Source organism: Carex rostrata, chromosome 30 (assembly GCF_964058835.1).
Source record: "Carex rostrata chromosome 30, lpCarRost1.2, whole genome shotgun sequence".
Lineage (NCBI taxonomy): Eukaryota > Viridiplantae > Streptophyta > Magnoliopsida > Poales > Cyperaceae > Carex > Carex rostrata.
In genome coordinates, this window is record NC_135947.1 from 4,678,822 (window position 1) to 4,696,044 (window position 17,223).

Genomic DNA, 17,223 nt, shown 5'->3' on the forward strand with positions numbered 1-17,223 from the left:
AGCTCACCAAAACTTTGGTGAGCTTAAGAGCACCCTAGGTCTACTCCAAATTTTTATATAACAAAAATAATTTATTTGATATTCATATTATTAATCTTTAAAGTGATTTATTTTATTCTTTTGAAATCAACGGCTATTATCCAGAGAATCAGAATGCATGCTTAAATTTTTTTCTAATTCATGATGTCATTTGAAAATGAAATGTGTACGTCAGAATCAATACTTTAATAATTTGGAAAAGAATATTCACGTAAATGGACCGGCTTTTCACGTGCATGGACTACTTTGGAATCTCTAGATTTTTTTCAAGTGGTGTACGTGGCACCTGATTAGATTAAAGCTAAATTGCTCCCTTATTCAACTTTTGCATGAAAGATGCTTCCTAACAACTAAAATTCTAAAACTAGTATCGGATGCAACATTACCAGCGGCGGAGCAACATAGGAATAGGCAACTAACTACTCTTAATATATTTTTTTTTTTTGACTAAGTTTTTTAATGAGTCTTTACCTACTTTTAAATTTAATTTTGTCTATATCTGAATTTAATTCGGAGTAGCAATTGTCAGTTCAGATTTTAGCAAATGTTTAAATAGCATTCATCGTGTCATAGCGTGCCGGCTGAAAAAACAGCGTTATTATCAAATAGCGCGCTATAGTGCCGATAGCGCCATAGCTTTTATGGTATGAAAACACTATAGCGGCGCTATTTAGAACCCTGGATTTTAGAGATGGTTTGTGAGTCGTTTAATCTAATTAGGAAATAAAGATATTTTTAAATCTTGGTTCAATTCGGAGTAACGATTCTCCTCCGCTCAATTAATACTAATTGTTTTAGAAATTACAAGTAATTATTTTAATAGTTTTGATATCAATTAGTAATTTATTAAAAATTACAACCGATTCAATAAGCAGAGATGCAATTTGATAGGCAGGCAGAGGCAGAGGCAGAGGCAGAGGCAGAGGCAGAGGCAGAAAGAGAATTATTAAGGCTATTCGAATCCAAATCCGTTCAGAAAAAAATATCCAAATTCGATTTCTGCTCACTTCTGACTCAAATCCTGACTACACCGCCACTTATGTTACCTATACCATGTAAGAAGACGCTAGCATAGTTATGCTATAAAGCTTTGCATGAACATGACAGAGACTATAAACCCACTGATCACTAACTTAAATTAGCAAAAGCCCAAAGGCATAGTATTTTCCCAATTTAGCATACACAAAGGCTAGCTGATAGCAACCTCTTTCAATATCCCATTCCCCCCCCTCCCTATAAGAAAACTTTCTTGGTGTGATGATCGAATCCAGTAATTAATTAGTTAGCTAGTTCACCTTAGTTGTTTCAGTTCATTTCACAATGTCGGATCCTTTGGTTTTGGCCCATGTAATTAGGGATGTGTTGGACCCCTTCAGACAGACAGTTTCCTTTCGAGTGTTCTATACCAATAGGTTGATGCTTAACGGGACTGAACTACGACCGTCGGCAGTTGTCAACCGACCAAAGATTGAGATCGGTGGTACTGACCTCCGAGTTTTCTACACACTTGTGAGTTATCTTATATGTATAAATAAATGTGTGTTAGTGTGTATACACACCCACACTACTTATTTAAGTATATAAAATAATTGTTCATATTAATTAAAAAAGGAACTCAGTGAAAAACATGGTCTGCAATCGGCCGAGTCCAACCGAAACCGGTCGACTCGGACCGATTCTGCCTCGCTTTTTTTCCATCACTGGTCGAAGGGATTTGGGGAGGAAATAAATGCGACTCAGAGAAGAAGAAACTTGAGCATTATAAAATACTAAATAGAATGGTGTATACTGTTTTAGGTTGAGAATATGAATTGGTTCATAATGAGCCATGTCTAGCCAAGTATCTGCTTTGAGTTACTTGATGTTGATGCCTCACCAAAGCTCTTTCGCCATCTTTTTTGCATACACCCGGATAGGAAATGAAAGGGTTTCCGAAGCGGGTGTACCCAAATCGGCCGATCCGTTTTCACTTTTGTTTTCGCCGAATGCTTTCTCTTCTTTGAATGACTCCACGTGGGTTCAGTCACGTGAACTTCGTTGAATGACTCCACGTGGGGTTCTTTTGACGGTGCCCATTTTTTCTAGTATATAAAGATCAAAATCAATACTTTAATCTCTCTGAAATAAAAAAAAAATAATACTTTAATCTCTCGTTCAAGACGTGCAGCCTGGGGACATTTTCATCCAAAAAAAAAAAAAACTATACTTTAATATCTTGTGGGACTAATAAATGTTTCGGACGGCCAGACATGCATTTGTTGAGAATGACTTGACTCTTCTACTAATTTGTAACATGTTTTTATTTTCCCCTTTCTTTGCATTACAACAAAAAAAAAAGTCTGTTTTGATTTTAATACTTATATTAAAGTACTTTCGTATATCCGGTTGATTTTGTTGTAATATAGTTATTTTTCTAATTGGTGTTTCCAAAATGTTATCTGGTATATGTGTGTTGAAATTAAAATAGCGATATTATAAAATGGTGTGGCCTTATACCCTCATGCAAAAGTCTGTTTTAAAATACAGTTTTGTTCATGTACGCGATATGTGACTGCATATATGAATATACGAAAATACATATGTAATTTTATGTATTACAGTACAGGGTACAAGGCCACACTATTTTATAATATTGCTATTTTAATTTCAACACACATATACCAGTTAACATTTTGAAAACACTAATTAGAAAAATAACTATATTACAGTGAGGGTATACATATAAATAATTAAAATATATTCGTCTATGTAAATAAAAGACATTCCTTTAATATCTCATTATTGCAACGACTATTGTACCCATTTTTTTTTTATTGCAAATTAATATAATAAGAGGAGGGTTCAAATATCTCTTTCACATCTCATCATACCTCATATTTTAAATCTTTATTTTTAAAGTTTAAATTGCTCATTCAAACTTCTCAACATTTTATTCATATTAAAATATATTTAGAGAAACTTTATATTTTTTCGGAAATGTTTTACTTTTTTTTTGGAACATTCAAAAACAGTGATTTTGTAACTATCTTAAAAATAGTAAAAAAAAATATATAAAGTTTGTCTCCAAATATATTTTGTCCAAAATAGTGATTTTGTACCTATTTTAAAATATAGTAAAAGATTTCCAAAAAAAAATATAAAGTTTCTCCGAATATATTTTAATATGAATAGAATATTGAGAAGTTTGGATGGACAATTTAAACTTTAAAAATAAAGATTTAAAATATGAGTTATGATGAAATATGAAAGATATGAGACATTTCAATCCTTTTCTAATAATAATAATAATAATAATAATAATAAATATGACATTTGAATGATTTTTATAATCGGCAGATTTGAAATATATGTTTATATTTATTATATTAGTGATTTTTTTTTTCAAGAAGTACGTGACTTTAACATTATTTTTGGACTAATTATTACTTTTTATATTTGTTAATACAAAGGACGACAAGCTCATTTAACCAGCTCGACATAGCTTTTTTACAGTAAAATAGTGTGATGGCTGTAATGCTTCTATTATAATATATTATTTTAGAAAAAACTTTTGACATTTTTTTTACCATTTTTTTTTTTCTATTTTTAGTACAAAATAATTTTCTCCCAAAAAAATAAAAAAACCGAGTTTCTGATCGATTTCGAATCCGGTTCCGACTTTGCAAACCATTATCTGAAAATATCTTGTTCCGTACTAATTTGCTCACCTAGCTACAAGTGCATGGTGTAGTTACTTTCCTTACCCTTTTTTCTTTTACTTTTGAAAGGTATTGGTGGATCCAGATGCACCTAGTCCAAGTAACCCATATCTAAGGGAGTACTTCCATTGGTGAGCTCATTTCTTACTTTCGTTGAATGTACTGGCACCGACAACAATATTAGCGCACTTGCTAGCATATATCATGTATAGAATTAATTTCTGAGATTGATATTATGTTGGTCTTTATATATACAGGCATGAGGCATGCGTGTGGGTGTATCATTTTGTATATTACGTTACATTTATATATATTAAATGTGAAATAAATGATGTTGAACAGTGCACACAACAAATTAATGTTTCATGTATTGGAAAATATATAGCTTGTTTTCATTTGGTTACTTTGTATATAGACACATTAAGGGGGGAGAGAGAGAGAGAGACCATAGACATATATAATTATTTTAATTTTTTTTTAATCTTTTATCATAGGATGGTGACTGACATCCCTGGAAGCACAGATGTCTCCTATGGTATGTAAATTTTTTTTTTTTCATCATTTTGCATTTATAAAATTCTATTATTTTATCATCTTATATATACACACACACACTATTAAAACTTCCAAAAGTAATCTAGCACTCAAAAAATATAATGACATGTTGATCATTCATTATTAGATGTTTCATTGCACCAATATAACACTTCATAATACCCAAATAATTACATCTTCTAGAGGATTTATGGGTGCTTTTATTTACTAATTAAATGTAACTACTAATTATAAAATGCAGGACAAGAGGTGATATTCTATGAGAGGCCGGAGCCAAGATTCGGAATCCATCGCATGGTTTTCGTGTTGTACCGTCAGCTCGGTCGGGCAACAGTATTCCCGCCTCACATGCGCCAAAACTTCAACTGCCGGCGTTTTGCACAGCAGTATCACCTCGATATTGTTGCCGCCATGTACTTCAATTGCCAGAGGGAGGCTGGCTCCGGTGGCAGATTGAGGCCCGACAATCAGACGCTTAATTAATTGGCTATAACTGAATAAGCACAGTCTATGCTTATCTATGCTGATTGTACACCTAAAAGTCAGAGGATTTGTTGGCCAGAATTGCAAGATTCTCTGATTCTATTGCCACAGATTTCTTCTGCTCTAGGGGTAAGTTGAAAAACGCAGTGATATCTGCCTTTACTCTCTCTCAAGTAGATATTTATCCACCCCATGATTTAATTAGTAAACCAGTTAACTCGCATAGTTGCTGCTAGTGGTCTTTATTTGCTTATGCTTTTTGTATTAAATTGTTTCCCAGTTTTTATTTCGCATTTTATAATTAGCAATTCTCATAGGGGCTATATTTGTATATTTGTAAATTCAGTATCTTTCATTATATTGTATTTGTATTTGTATTTGTGCTTTGTATGAATTCTGGGCTACAATATTATTTTTCTCTTTTCCTTAAAATTGTCTCGTCTCCTTTTTCTTTCGCTAAAAAATTAACAGCTCGTAACAGATGGGGTGGAAAAGTGAAGCATTGATGTCCGAACGTTAAAATTGGTTTTCTCTGATTTTTTTTTTTTTTATTGTTTTGAAAAGTACGTAACACCAAAATTATTCCAACAAGTTGTGTAGAACAGTTGACTTCTAATTCTCATTCAAGTCCGGTCCCTATCCTAAGAGTAATCTGGTCCATTACTCCATTATCAAGTAGCCATTTTTTCTTTATTGTTTTCCTTGTATAACCTTCTATGTTTAAATAATTAGCAATGTATGCTCCATGCCCATCTATTAATAATTAGTGTTGGAGAGATTATGGATGCTTTCTGTACGTAACAGTAAGTCAAGACACAAAACATCCAGACATGCTCTCCATTAATTATTATAAACAGATCAGGTATCCAGCTTTACATAGTAATGCAAACCTAAAAGGTCATACAAGAAAAACAATAAAGAAAAATGGCTTCTACTCTGGAAGAAAAACTCCCCACTGTTGAATTTGTCCAAGTTGAGAGTGTTCAAGCTCTTGCATCCAACTTTGGGGCCTCGTATTATGAGGTACCGGATCGGTACATCAGACCTGAGGTTGAGGCTGATACGGTTATTGAAAAAGGTTCCTTCGAGCTGCCGGTCATCGACCTTGCCAAGCTGCGGGACCCTAAGTTCAGTCAGGCAGAGATTGCAAAGCTCGGCTGTGCATGTGGAGATTGGGGCTTCTTCCAGGTTGGTATTTTTATCAATTGTGTGTGTGGATCTATGCATGGTTCTATATATCTAGCTGAGAAGCATATTTTTTTAGTATCATCAATCGAATTCGTTTCTTTTTCTTTTTGATAAAAGTGATAAAAAAAGATTAAGGACCTAGCTAGGTTATACATTAACTGAAGGGCAGAATTAGCTAACTTTTCATGTGAGTTTTGCTCATTTCAATGTAACGCTTAAGAAAAAATTGAGCTCTTAACAATGGACCATGTTACTCTTAGGATAAGGATTTAGATGAGAACTAACAAGTCGACTTTTTTTTTTGAGGGGAAGCCCGTAGAACTAACAAGTCCGCTGCTTTTCTTGTTAGAAAAGCAGCCTCTTGCTATTTTTTTTTCTCTCTCTTTTTAAAGAAGAGTAGAGAGATGGAGAGAATAGTAGAAGAAGAGTAAGAATTTGAAAAGTACCGTATCTCATTCTCTTTTATTGTGGGGCAATTTTATGTATACCCCAAAAACTTGGAAATTACGTATTTCATCCTCTAAATTCATAATATCATATATACCCTTCTATACCTCAAAATCTCACAAATTTATCCATTTTATTGTCTTTTTTATTAAAACGCATTTTAAATTTATAAGTACCCATTTTACTATTTATTAAAAAAAAACTAGTACCATATTTTAAAAAAAAGGCCAGTCTTCTAATTAGTTGATAGGGCAAATGTATCATTTCTCTATTTCTGACCCTCACACAAACATATACCTAAATGTCACTGTGTAAGCATCAAAAGTAGAGAAGTGACCAATTTGCCCTCAGAAACCGTCCAATTAGAAGACTCATATTTTTCTATACATAATATATATATTTTTTTAATGAAGCGTAAAATGGGTACTTCATCAATTTAAAACGAGATTTAATGGAAAAGATATAAAAATGAGCAATTTTGTGAGTTTTTGAAGTTTAGAAGGGTAAATATGGTATAAACTTAGAGGGTAAATTAATTTCCATGTTTTTGAGAAGTATACATGAAATTACTCCTTTTATTTAAAAAATAAATTAAACATAGCAATTATAAACTTAGGCCTATTGGAATTCCAATTCTTCCCCATTTATCCACATAGCAATTATACAAATTAACTGGTTTACTAAATGCAGCTCATAAATCATGGAGTGGATAAAGATCTACTTGAGAGAGTCAAGGCAGATATCACTGCTTTTTTCAACTTGCCTCTCGAGCAAAAGGAGGCTGTAGCCATAGCAAACAACGGCATTGATGGCTTCGGCCATCACTTCGTTGTATCCAATGAGCAGAAATTAGACTGGGCTGATATGTTGTTCTTGACCACCCAACCTGTCAGCGAGAGAAACTTGCGGTTCTGGCCAACCAATCCTCCTACATTTAGGTAACTATTTATCACATTTATTGACCCCTCTGAATTTCAAAGATATAGTTAGAGTGAGTCATCTTCACAGAAAATTTACTTTCGGAAGAATTTAACACGCTGACACAATTATCTGGAATTTGATTAAATTATTGATGTAGGGACACATTCGACGAGTACTCGCTTATGCTCAACAAAGTGACCCGTGAACTATTAGTGGCCATGTCAAAAGATCTAGGGATTGAATCAGATGTGCTGTTTAATTTGTTCAAGGGACAACCACAAGGTATGAGGATGAACTACTATCCGCCATGCCCGCAACCTGAGAAGGCTCTGGGTCTCTCCGCACACACCGACGGAGTAGGTTTAACTTTGTTGCTGAATGTAAATGATGTCCAAGGACTGCAAATAAGAAAGAATAATATGTGGTTTGGTGTCGAAACCCTCCCGGGAGCATTTGTCGTCAACATGGGTAATGTTCTTGAGGTACGATTAAGATTGCGTAAATTAAGGTGTACATTGTACATCTTGCAAAATCTTAAAGACATTAATTGATCTGATGATAACTTCAAACTATTTGGTGTCATTTCCTCTGCTTGAGGAGTACTAAGCTACCATCTCTTTTAGGGACCAATATGTTGTACTTTATCTACAAGTTGCTAATTTACATTATCCTAAATTCGACCCAGTTCTTTAGACCAGTATTGGACGAGTCCAGTGAGTAACGCTGACACCTACAAATATATATATATATATATATATATGAGATAGGCTACGGTGAGTTGCGAAGTAAAACGCGTTTCTACTTCACGCCGTATTTTTATTTTGAAAGCCCAAACGACCGATCCGAACCGTTAGATGTTTAATCCATATTGAAATGTGCTTGGAGACCAAATTTTACATTTTTTGGAATTTTTTTACTATTTATTAAGCATTTTTGAAAACTGCTGTTTTGCTGTGAACAGTAAAATTTTGTGAACCCTCAGATCAGCGGCATTCAAAATTGCTTAATAAATAGTAAAAAAATTCAAAAAAATGTAAAATTTGGTCTCCAAGCACATTTCAATATGGAGAACAAGATGAACGGTTCAGATCTACGTTTTGAACTTTAAAATCACAAAATATGAGCGTGAAGTAAAATAGTCGCTTTACTTCGCAACTCACCGTAGCCCAGCTCATATATATATATATATATATATATATAGATGGGTTACGGTGAGTTGCGAAGTAAAGCGACTATTTTACTTTATGCTCATATTTTACAATTTTAAAGTTCAAAACGTCGATCCGAACCGTTCATCTTGTTCTCCATATTGAAATGTGCTTGGAGACCAAATTTTACATTTTTTTGAATGTTTTTATTATTTATTAAGCAATTTTGAATGTCGCTGATCTGATGGTCCAGAAAATTTTACTGTTTTTTTTACTGTTTACAGCAAAACAACAATTTTCAAAAATGCTTAATAAATAGTAAAAAAATTCCAAAAAATATAAAATTTGGTCTCCAAGCACATTTCAATATGGATTAAACACCTAATGATTCGGATCGACCATTTGGACTTTCAAAATAAAAATACGGCGTGAAGTAGAAACGCGTTTTACTTCGCAACTCACCGTAGCCCATCTCATATATATATATGAGGGATCAAGTTACAACAATTTTTGAGTTACAACAAGTTACAACAAGCATTTTCTACATTTTCAAAGTTCAAATCGTCGATCCAAACCGTTAGATGTGATCCCCATATTAAAATGTGCTAGGAGACCAAATTTTACATTTTTTGGAATTTTTTTAATATTTATTAAGATGGGTACAAAAACTAGTCAAATTCAAACCATTGAATTTTGTACCCATCTTAATAAATAGTAAAAAAATTCCAAAAAATGTAAAATTTGGTCTCCTAGCACATTTTAATATGGAGATCACATCTAACAGTTTGGATCGACGATTTGAACTTTGAAAATGTAGAAAATGCTTGTTGTAACTTGTTGTAACTCAAAAATTGTTGTAACTTGATCCCTCCTCTCTCTATATATATAGAGAGAGAGAGAGTGACTAATATGCATTCGGTAGCATATGGACCGATATGCATATGGTCCAAATTTGAAATTTTAAAATTCAAAAAGTCGATCTGAACCATTCTTCTTGTTCTCCATATTAATATGTGCTTGGAGACCAAATTTTATATTTTTCTGAATTTTTTTACTATTTATAAACTACTTTATTGCTGATCCAACGGTGGCTGCTGATTTTACTGTTTTGTTAAGCCATTGTTGGATCGACAATTTTCAAAGTGGCTTAATAAATAGTAAAAAAATTCAGAAAAATGTAAAATTTGGTCTCCAAGCACATATTAATATGGAGAACAAGATGAATGGTTCAGATCGACTTTTTGGATTTTAAAATTTCAAATTTGGACTGTATGCATATTGGCCCATATGCTACCAAATGCATATTAGTCTCTCTCTCTCTCTCTCTATATATATATAGAGGATGGCTAAGCTCAAATCGTTTGTTCCTAGACTCAGGAACAAACGACTCGGTTCTCCGATTTTCGAAGTTCAAACGGCCAATCCAAACCGTTAGATGTTTAATCTATATTAAAATGTGCTTGGAGACAAAATTTTATATTTTTTGAAGTTTTTTTACTATTTATTAAGATGGTTTAAAAGTCGCTGTTTTTTTTATGGTGCAGAACTTTAATAAAAACAGCGACTTTCAAACCATCTTAATAAATAATAAAGAAATTCCAAAAAATATAAAATTTTGTCTCCAAGCACATTTTAATATAGATTAAATATCTAATGGTTTGGATCGGCCGTTTGAACTTCGAAAATCGAAGAACCGAGTCGTTTGTTCCTTAGTCCAGGAACAAACAATTTGAGCTTAGCCACCCTATATATATTTTGATGAAACAAATATATATATATTGTTTTTGAGTAAAAATATGGGTCTAGCCCGTATGTCATTTATGATGCTGACACCAACAAATATGTATATGTTTCCTTGAATAGATAGCTAGCAACGGGAAGTACCGAAGCATAGAGCATCGGGCGGTGGTAAATACCACCAAGGAGCGCATCTCCATAGCGAACTTCCAAAGCCAATGCTACTTGGAAACTGTGGGCCCACTTCCTGAGGTTGTCAGAGGAGGCAAGGAGAATTACAAGTCACTCCGCTACGTAGAATACTTCAAAGGATATTGTTCTGCAAAACTGAATGGGAGGAATTACATGGAAAGCCTTAAGATAAACTAACTTATTTATGAAAAGTATATATCTTTCAAATTTGCAATATGGAGAGGATGAAGCAGTACTATTAGCCATTTAGTTCTTGTGGTACTCGAGAAAAGACCTGATCCAAATCTGCTTTGAAGGTCATTGTTTAAACATTTAAAGCTTTAATTAATTCCAGACGTAACTTCTGTTATTTTTCTTCATTTCGTCATTACTTGAACAGTTTGTGTCAAAAAGGTTGAATTAGGTGAACTATGATGAAGAGTTTCGTCAATACTTTCTATATATTTCCACTGTATACTATTGCCACAAGTCATTGCATTTTCATTGAATTGTCGATTTCAACTCGATCATCCATTTTTCTTTCTTCAAGTTGTAAATTTCTTATATTAAACGATCAGAGAAGATACAATGAAGATGGGTAATACCAAGAAAAGAAAGACAGAGAGTGGTTGAATTTTTTTTTTTTTTTCAAAAATAGATAGAATTGTCGGTTTCACTGAAACATTAAATTACAATATATCCTACAAAAGAAAAGAAAAAATCTTTAATTGTAGACAGCACTTTGTGACCTAATTAACTGCAGTGCCAAAAAACACAAAATTCTACCCATTCTTTGCCCACTCTGTAAAGACCTCTAGTTAACTAAATGTTTAACATTTCAAAACTGGTACACCTCTCCTACCAGTACCATCTATATCTAACAATAGTCTATTTGACTATTTCACATTCCTTAACCAAAAACAAAGAAAAAAAGAATTTTTGTGCCCGAAATCGATCAGCTGGCCCTCACTAGTGGTACATGTGTTACATAGGCATCAACCTCTCATCTGGATCTAGGCTCTGAATAGGTATTGCATCCAAATCATCTTAATTTCTAGCACCCTGTTTTGACTGATGCAGACAAGCCTTCGACCCTCAGTCTGATTTTCCTCCTTGGATGTAGACAGCCACATATACTGCCTCCTCTAGAGCTCATTTTGGACATCTAATTTCTGAATTTGTTGAGATACCAACTCTTTTTGCATTTAGCTTCTATTGCTCATAACACTCAAGAGTGATTGAAATTGATTTGCATTATTTCTTGTATCTGTTTTATTTATAATCATAAACTTATATAGCGCACATCACAGCTTCTAACAAACACCTAATTGAATCTGTTTAGTGACTAACCAATATTTGACTAGTCAACCTCTACTCTAAGCTAAATCTATTTGCTAACTCTATTGTATATCAATATCTCAAAATGGATATTGGTCGGAGCGTATTGAATTCCGGCCGCTAGAATCTTGTGTACACAAAATTTTGCAAGTGTAAGATCTCAATTTTTTTTTTTTTTTATAAAGTCAGATGACTTGATTTCATAGATAATTACAGAAGCGCACAGCACCTCGCTATGGTAAAGGCCCCCCCAGGAGCATATCTCCATAGCGACTTTCCATGGCCCATAGAACTTGTCTACCTTGGGCCCAGTCTCAACTTGTCTACCTACTTCCAAGACAAGTTATAAGGAGTTAGGCTAATATGACACTAGTGTCATATCAAACTAAATAATACTACATTTTAAACCCTTAGATCTGTTTTAAGATTCGTACTATCCGCTTTTACTGTTCAAGCACTTCATTTTGTACGAATCTTAAAGCAGATCTAAGGGTTTAAGATGTGGTGTTATTTAGTTTGATATAACACTAGTGTCATATTAGCCTAACTCAGTTATAAGTTATAACAGACACTGACATATTCAAGTTCATAATGGAGTAGTCCATTTAGGAAAGAAATGGTGAGGAAAAATGTTCTTGTTTTAGAAATTCATGCTCCAATTAATGTTTTTCAGAGGTTAAGCTAGTTGATTTTCATGGAATTTTTAATTATCTACATTAGTTCATTTCTGTAAATTAAGTTGGTCAGGAGTTCGGGGGCTATTTTTATTGTAATTTAGAACTGCCACCCTATATAATTAGAAACCAAAACTGTTGATGATCGTTATATATTTTTTTAGTAATAGGTTGGAATTTGGAAGTAGTCAAGCCATATAAATCCGATTCACTATTTAAATTCAATTCGTTATTTTCTTTCTCTCTCCCTGCAAAATTTATGGATCCACATGGATCTCATTCGGATTTCAAACCTGCAACTTTCCACAAGGAAAGCATTGTCTTTGCCACTAGACTAGATGTAATATTATCGTATGCCCATTGTGCCTGATAATAAGAGTGTACCGGTGCTCCATATACCAGTGGGACAGGGGCGGACTTAGGATTTTCATCGGGGGGGGGGGGGGGGGGTGCAGAAAAATATCGAATCGGATTTAAACCCATTAACTAATTGGGTACTCGATAAAAAAAAACAATGTTTTGACTTTTATTTTCTAATACCCTGACTTATAATTTATGATCCTATAACTTATAATTACTATACCAATCATAATTCAAGAAATTTATCTTGATTTTAACACTAAATTTAATCCGAATTACAAATCAAATATCCAGAAGGGGGCAAAAAAAAAAATTCAGGAAGGAGCAAAGTCGATCGGTACTAATAGATCACCATTAAAACTTGAAATTCAGGAGGGGGGGGGGGGGGGGGGGAGGTAGATAGATCCGCCCCTGTGTGTAGAAGCTTGCCAGTATTCTTTTTCAACCCCCCTTTTAAATTATGTAAAGCCATATTTTCAATAATATTAAATGCATAATTGTCAAAAAAAGGTGATTGCAAATATAAATTAATTTGTCCTTTATTTACAATTTTATTTGATTTTTTTGAATTATTGATTAGATTGTAAAAAAAAAAAATCATTGTCGACTGATTCTCTCTTATGTACAGTACTATAATTGGTACCTAGCCAGTGAAGTACACTAAGTTTTATTGTTTTAGCGTGATGTTTTAATTCGGATGGTGTAAAAAATTTACTAAAAGATCTGTCTGGTGGCTGCTTAATTTGCTTTGGCTGTCATTTCAACATTCATAGTTATTATTTTCGTTTTGCTAAAAAAGACTTTGACCAGGTGAAAATCTTCTATCATCCTATCAATCTCCAGCTTGTACATACAGGTCTAAGAATCTTAAGTATCTCCAACGGATGAAATTATATTATGCAATCACATTTTAAATTACAGAAGGGCATAATATTTTTAACTATAAAGTTTGACTGTTTGGTGACTATGCACTGTTCATTGTTTATGATTTTTAGACTTCTGAAACACGCATCGTTTGGTCTACAAATTAGCATGGAAATTTCCCCGTGAATCAAGGCTCCTCATGCATTACCTGTCACTCAGAGTCAATAAAATGCACCATATTTTCAAATAGATTTACTTTAGAAACAAGGCATCAAACTGCTTCGTTCATATATCGAACCGAACTAACAGTCATAATTAGTCAAATTAAAACCAGAAGCCTCCGGTCCACGTGTAAGCATCCGTTCAATTCACAAATTGAAAATTGCATGAGTACGACATCCCCTATAAATGCATGCTATCTATCAACTCACCTCACAACTTCACACATATCTGTATCTGAACAATGGCCTCTCAAACCAGGAGAATTATCTCTCTCCTCACAATCCCTCTTTTCCTCTCTCTTCTCATGTCCTCTGCCCGGGCCGGCAGCATTGCTGTGTACTGGGGCCAGAATGGCAATGAGGGAACCCTTGCCAACACATGCGCCACCGGATACTACAAGTACGTCATGTTGGCTTTCCTTACGACCTTTGGCAACGGCCAAACCCCAGTTCTCAACCTTGCGGGGCACTGCAATCCGTCGTCAGGCACTTGCACCGGGCTCACCTCTGACATCCAGTCATGCCAGTCGAAAGGCATTAAGGTTTCTACCAATTCTCTAACAAACAAATTAACAACTATTAACTGCTTTGATTCTATTGTAATGTTCTTATACTATGCGTTATGTACATATCCAAAGAGTCACTTTGACTAAGTAAATAAAAGAAAAGAAATTTATATGGCTCTCAAATTATTTATTTCAATTAAAAAAGAGAAAATAAAGAAATTAACTAATAGAGAGCAATAGTTTTACTATGAATTATTCACCTTAATTACTCTGATAATAATACATAGGTTATTCTTTCCCTTGGTGGGGCATCAGGCAGCTACAAGCTCACCTCCAAGTCAGACGCGCAGAGTGTTGCCAAATACCTCTGGAACAACTACCTCGGAGGAAGCTCCTCTTCCCGTCCCCTCGGTAGCGCAGTTCTCGATGGCATTGACTTCGATATAGAAAGTGGGAGTTCAGACTACTATGGTGACCTGGCAAATTACCTTTCACAATACAGCAGCCAGAGTAAGAAGGTCTATCTCACCGCCGCTCCCCAGTGCCCTTACCCTGACTCGTATTTGGGGCCCGCATTACAGACAGGGCTGTTCGACTATGTCTGGGTGCAATTCTACAACAATCCACAATGCCAGTACTCGTCTGGCAACACAAACAACCTCGTAAGCTCGTGGAATAAATGGACGAGCAGTTTTAAGGTGACAAACGTATTTTTGGGGATACCGGCTTCATCTAGCGCAGCAGGGAGCGGGTACATTCCACCAAATGATCTGACATCTAAGGTTCTGCCGGCGATTAAGGGGTCGTCGAAGTATGGTGGGATTATGCTGTGGAATAGGTACTATGATCTGCAGAATAATTACAGTGCTCAAGTGAAAAGCAGTGTGTGAAATTGAGGGTTTGGTCATAACTGGAAATGAGTGCTTAGTTAATGTTAGAATGAATAAAAGCACGAGACATATCGAATAATAATGTTTGTAGGCTTAGCAAGCTACGAGATATTTGTGGAAATAAATTACATTTTAAAGCATTGTTGAATGCATGATTATGGCGGTGACCCAGTCAACAGTTCGGTCTGGGAAAGATACTTTTCTTTGACTCTGTTCGTTCAGGATGGTCCCAACAAAACCCCAAAATTTTAAAAATACCATAATAAAAAAAAATTAACTAAATAACCATAAAATCATGAAAATTCCGAAAATATCATGGCCAAATTTTTTAGATGCGGCTTTTTTTCTTTTCTTTTCTTTTTCCTTCTCCCAGTTAACAAAAATGCGGACCGGATTAATTTGATTATATAATTTTTTTTATCAGTAGATGCGGCAGCTCAATTGATTATAAAAATAATTATATATTATTTTATATTTTGGTTGTTTTTCAGCGAAGACTCTAAAAATTTATTCGCTAATAGTCTTAAATTAATTTTTATTACAAAGAAGTCCAATTAGATATATATTATTTCATTTTGTGGTTATTTTTCACCGAAGACCTAAATTAAACTTCGTCGATATCCCTAGAAGTTTAATTTAGGGTTATTGGCGATTAAACTTTGGTGAAAAATAATCACAAAATAAAAAATTATATCTAATTAGACTTCTTTGTAATAAAAATTAATTTAAGATCATCGACGATTAAACTTCTAGGGTCTTCGATGAAAATAACCACCAAATGAAATAATATTTATCTAATTGGACTTCTTTGTAATAAAAAATAATTTAGGGCTATCAGCGAATAAATTTTTAGAATCTTCGGTGAAAAACAACCACAACATAAAATTATATATATATATATATATATAGAGAGAGAGAGAGAGAGAGAGAGATGGGCTACGGTGAGTTGCGAAGTAAAGTGACTATTTTACTTCACGCTCATATTTTGCGATTTTAAAGTTCAAAACGTCGATCTGAACCGTTCATCTTGTTCTCCATATTGAAATGTGCTTGGAGACCAAATTTAACATTTTTTGGAATTTTTTTACTATTTATGAAGCAATTTTGAAAGTCGCTGATCTGATGGTCCAGAAAATTTTACTATTTTTCACTGTTCACAGCGAAACAACAATTTTCGAAAATACTTAATAAATAGTAAAAAAATTGCAAAAAATATAAAATTTAGTCTCCAAGCACATTTCAATATGGATTAAACATCTAACGGTTCGGATCGGTCGTTTGGACTTTCAAAATAAAAATACGGCGTAAAGTAGAAATTCGTTTTACTTCGCAACTCACCGTAGCCCATCTCTCTCTCTCTCTCTCTCTCTTTATATATATATATATACTAGTATCGTACCCGTGCGTTGCAACGGGGGCATTTTACAATATAACAAAAATATATTCTCATACAAAAATAGACCAAAAAAAGAAGAATAATTATTCAATAATGAAGTTAAATTTAAAGTCCAATGAAACAAGGTGCTAATTTAACTTCATTTTTCCTAAATTTCAAAAATAAAATAAATAATCAAATACAACTTTCTATAATATAAACAAAGTCAATAGGTAAACCATACAAATTTTCCACATTTTGGATTTTAAAAAATAAACCATACTTGCTACTGCTATAAGACTTGCATCTCCAAGTGCTTAAACAACTTCTCATGTACATACATTGGAAAGTTTCAGCATTGCGTTTTTTTTAAATAAAAATAAAATGATAAAAATTCCTTCAAACAATAAAAAATTATCCATTCCCCATCAATATTTAATTTCGACAGTGCCCTAACTGCCCTTAATGTTTCATCTTTGGAAAAGTGTATCAACTGCTATGATATTCAACTTCTCCTTCTCCTTCTAAATCCTGGCTTTAAATGACAACACTATGAAACATTAATAAAAAAAAGTATATCATTTGTTCATCCTCTTCTTATCTTCAAA

The 17,223-nt window shown here is 33.8% G+C and overlaps 4 protein-coding genes and 1 long non-coding RNA gene across 5 annotated transcripts in view; 4 read left to right on the plus strand and 1 right to left on the minus strand.

Annotated features, from left to right (window-relative positions):
- Nucleotides 1-17,223, plus strand: part of LOC144546670 (hevamine-A-like) — an 82,956-nt gene that overhangs the window by 45,498 nt on the left and 20,235 nt on the right. The gene's annotated exons all lie outside the window — the stretch shown is intronic.
- On the plus strand, nt 1,342-4,879 carry LOC144546916 (protein VERNALIZATION 3-like). Its single transcript, XM_078295507.1, has 4 exons — nt 1,342-1,548; nt 3,807-3,868; nt 4,232-4,272; nt 4,534-4,879. Exons 1-4 carry the CDS (start codon nt 1,360-1,362, stop codon nt 4,773-4,775), a joined length of 534 nt encoding a protein of 177 aa, XP_078151633.1. The 5' UTR covers nt 1,342-1,359; the 3' UTR covers nt 4,776-4,879.
- LOC144546992 (2-oxoglutarate-dependent dioxygenase 11-like) lies at nt 5,590-10,762 on the plus strand. The gene is made up of 4 exons (XM_078295592.1): nt 5,590-5,963; nt 7,101-7,348; nt 7,489-7,813; nt 10,343-10,762. The coding sequence occupies exons 1-4, from the start codon at nt 5,700-5,702 to the stop codon at nt 10,583-10,585; spliced, it is 1,080 nt and encodes a 359-aa protein (XP_078151718.1). The 5' UTR covers nt 5,590-5,699; the 3' UTR covers nt 10,586-10,762.
- LOC144546993 (uncharacterized) lies at nt 7,817-10,445 on the minus strand. The gene is made up of 3 exons (XR_013508937.1): nt 10,313-10,445; nt 7,972-8,061; nt 7,817-7,933 (listed from the first exon to the last, which is right to left on the minus strand). It is a non-coding gene; the product is annotated as an uncharacterized LOC144546993 (long non-coding RNA).
- On the plus strand, nt 14,043-15,356 carry LOC144546554 (hevamine-A-like). Its single transcript, XM_078295090.1, has 2 exons — nt 14,043-14,386; nt 14,638-15,356. The coding sequence occupies exons 1-2, from the start codon at nt 14,087-14,089 to the stop codon at nt 15,238-15,240; spliced, it is 903 nt and encodes a 300-aa protein (XP_078151216.1). The 5' UTR covers nt 14,043-14,086; the 3' UTR covers nt 15,241-15,356.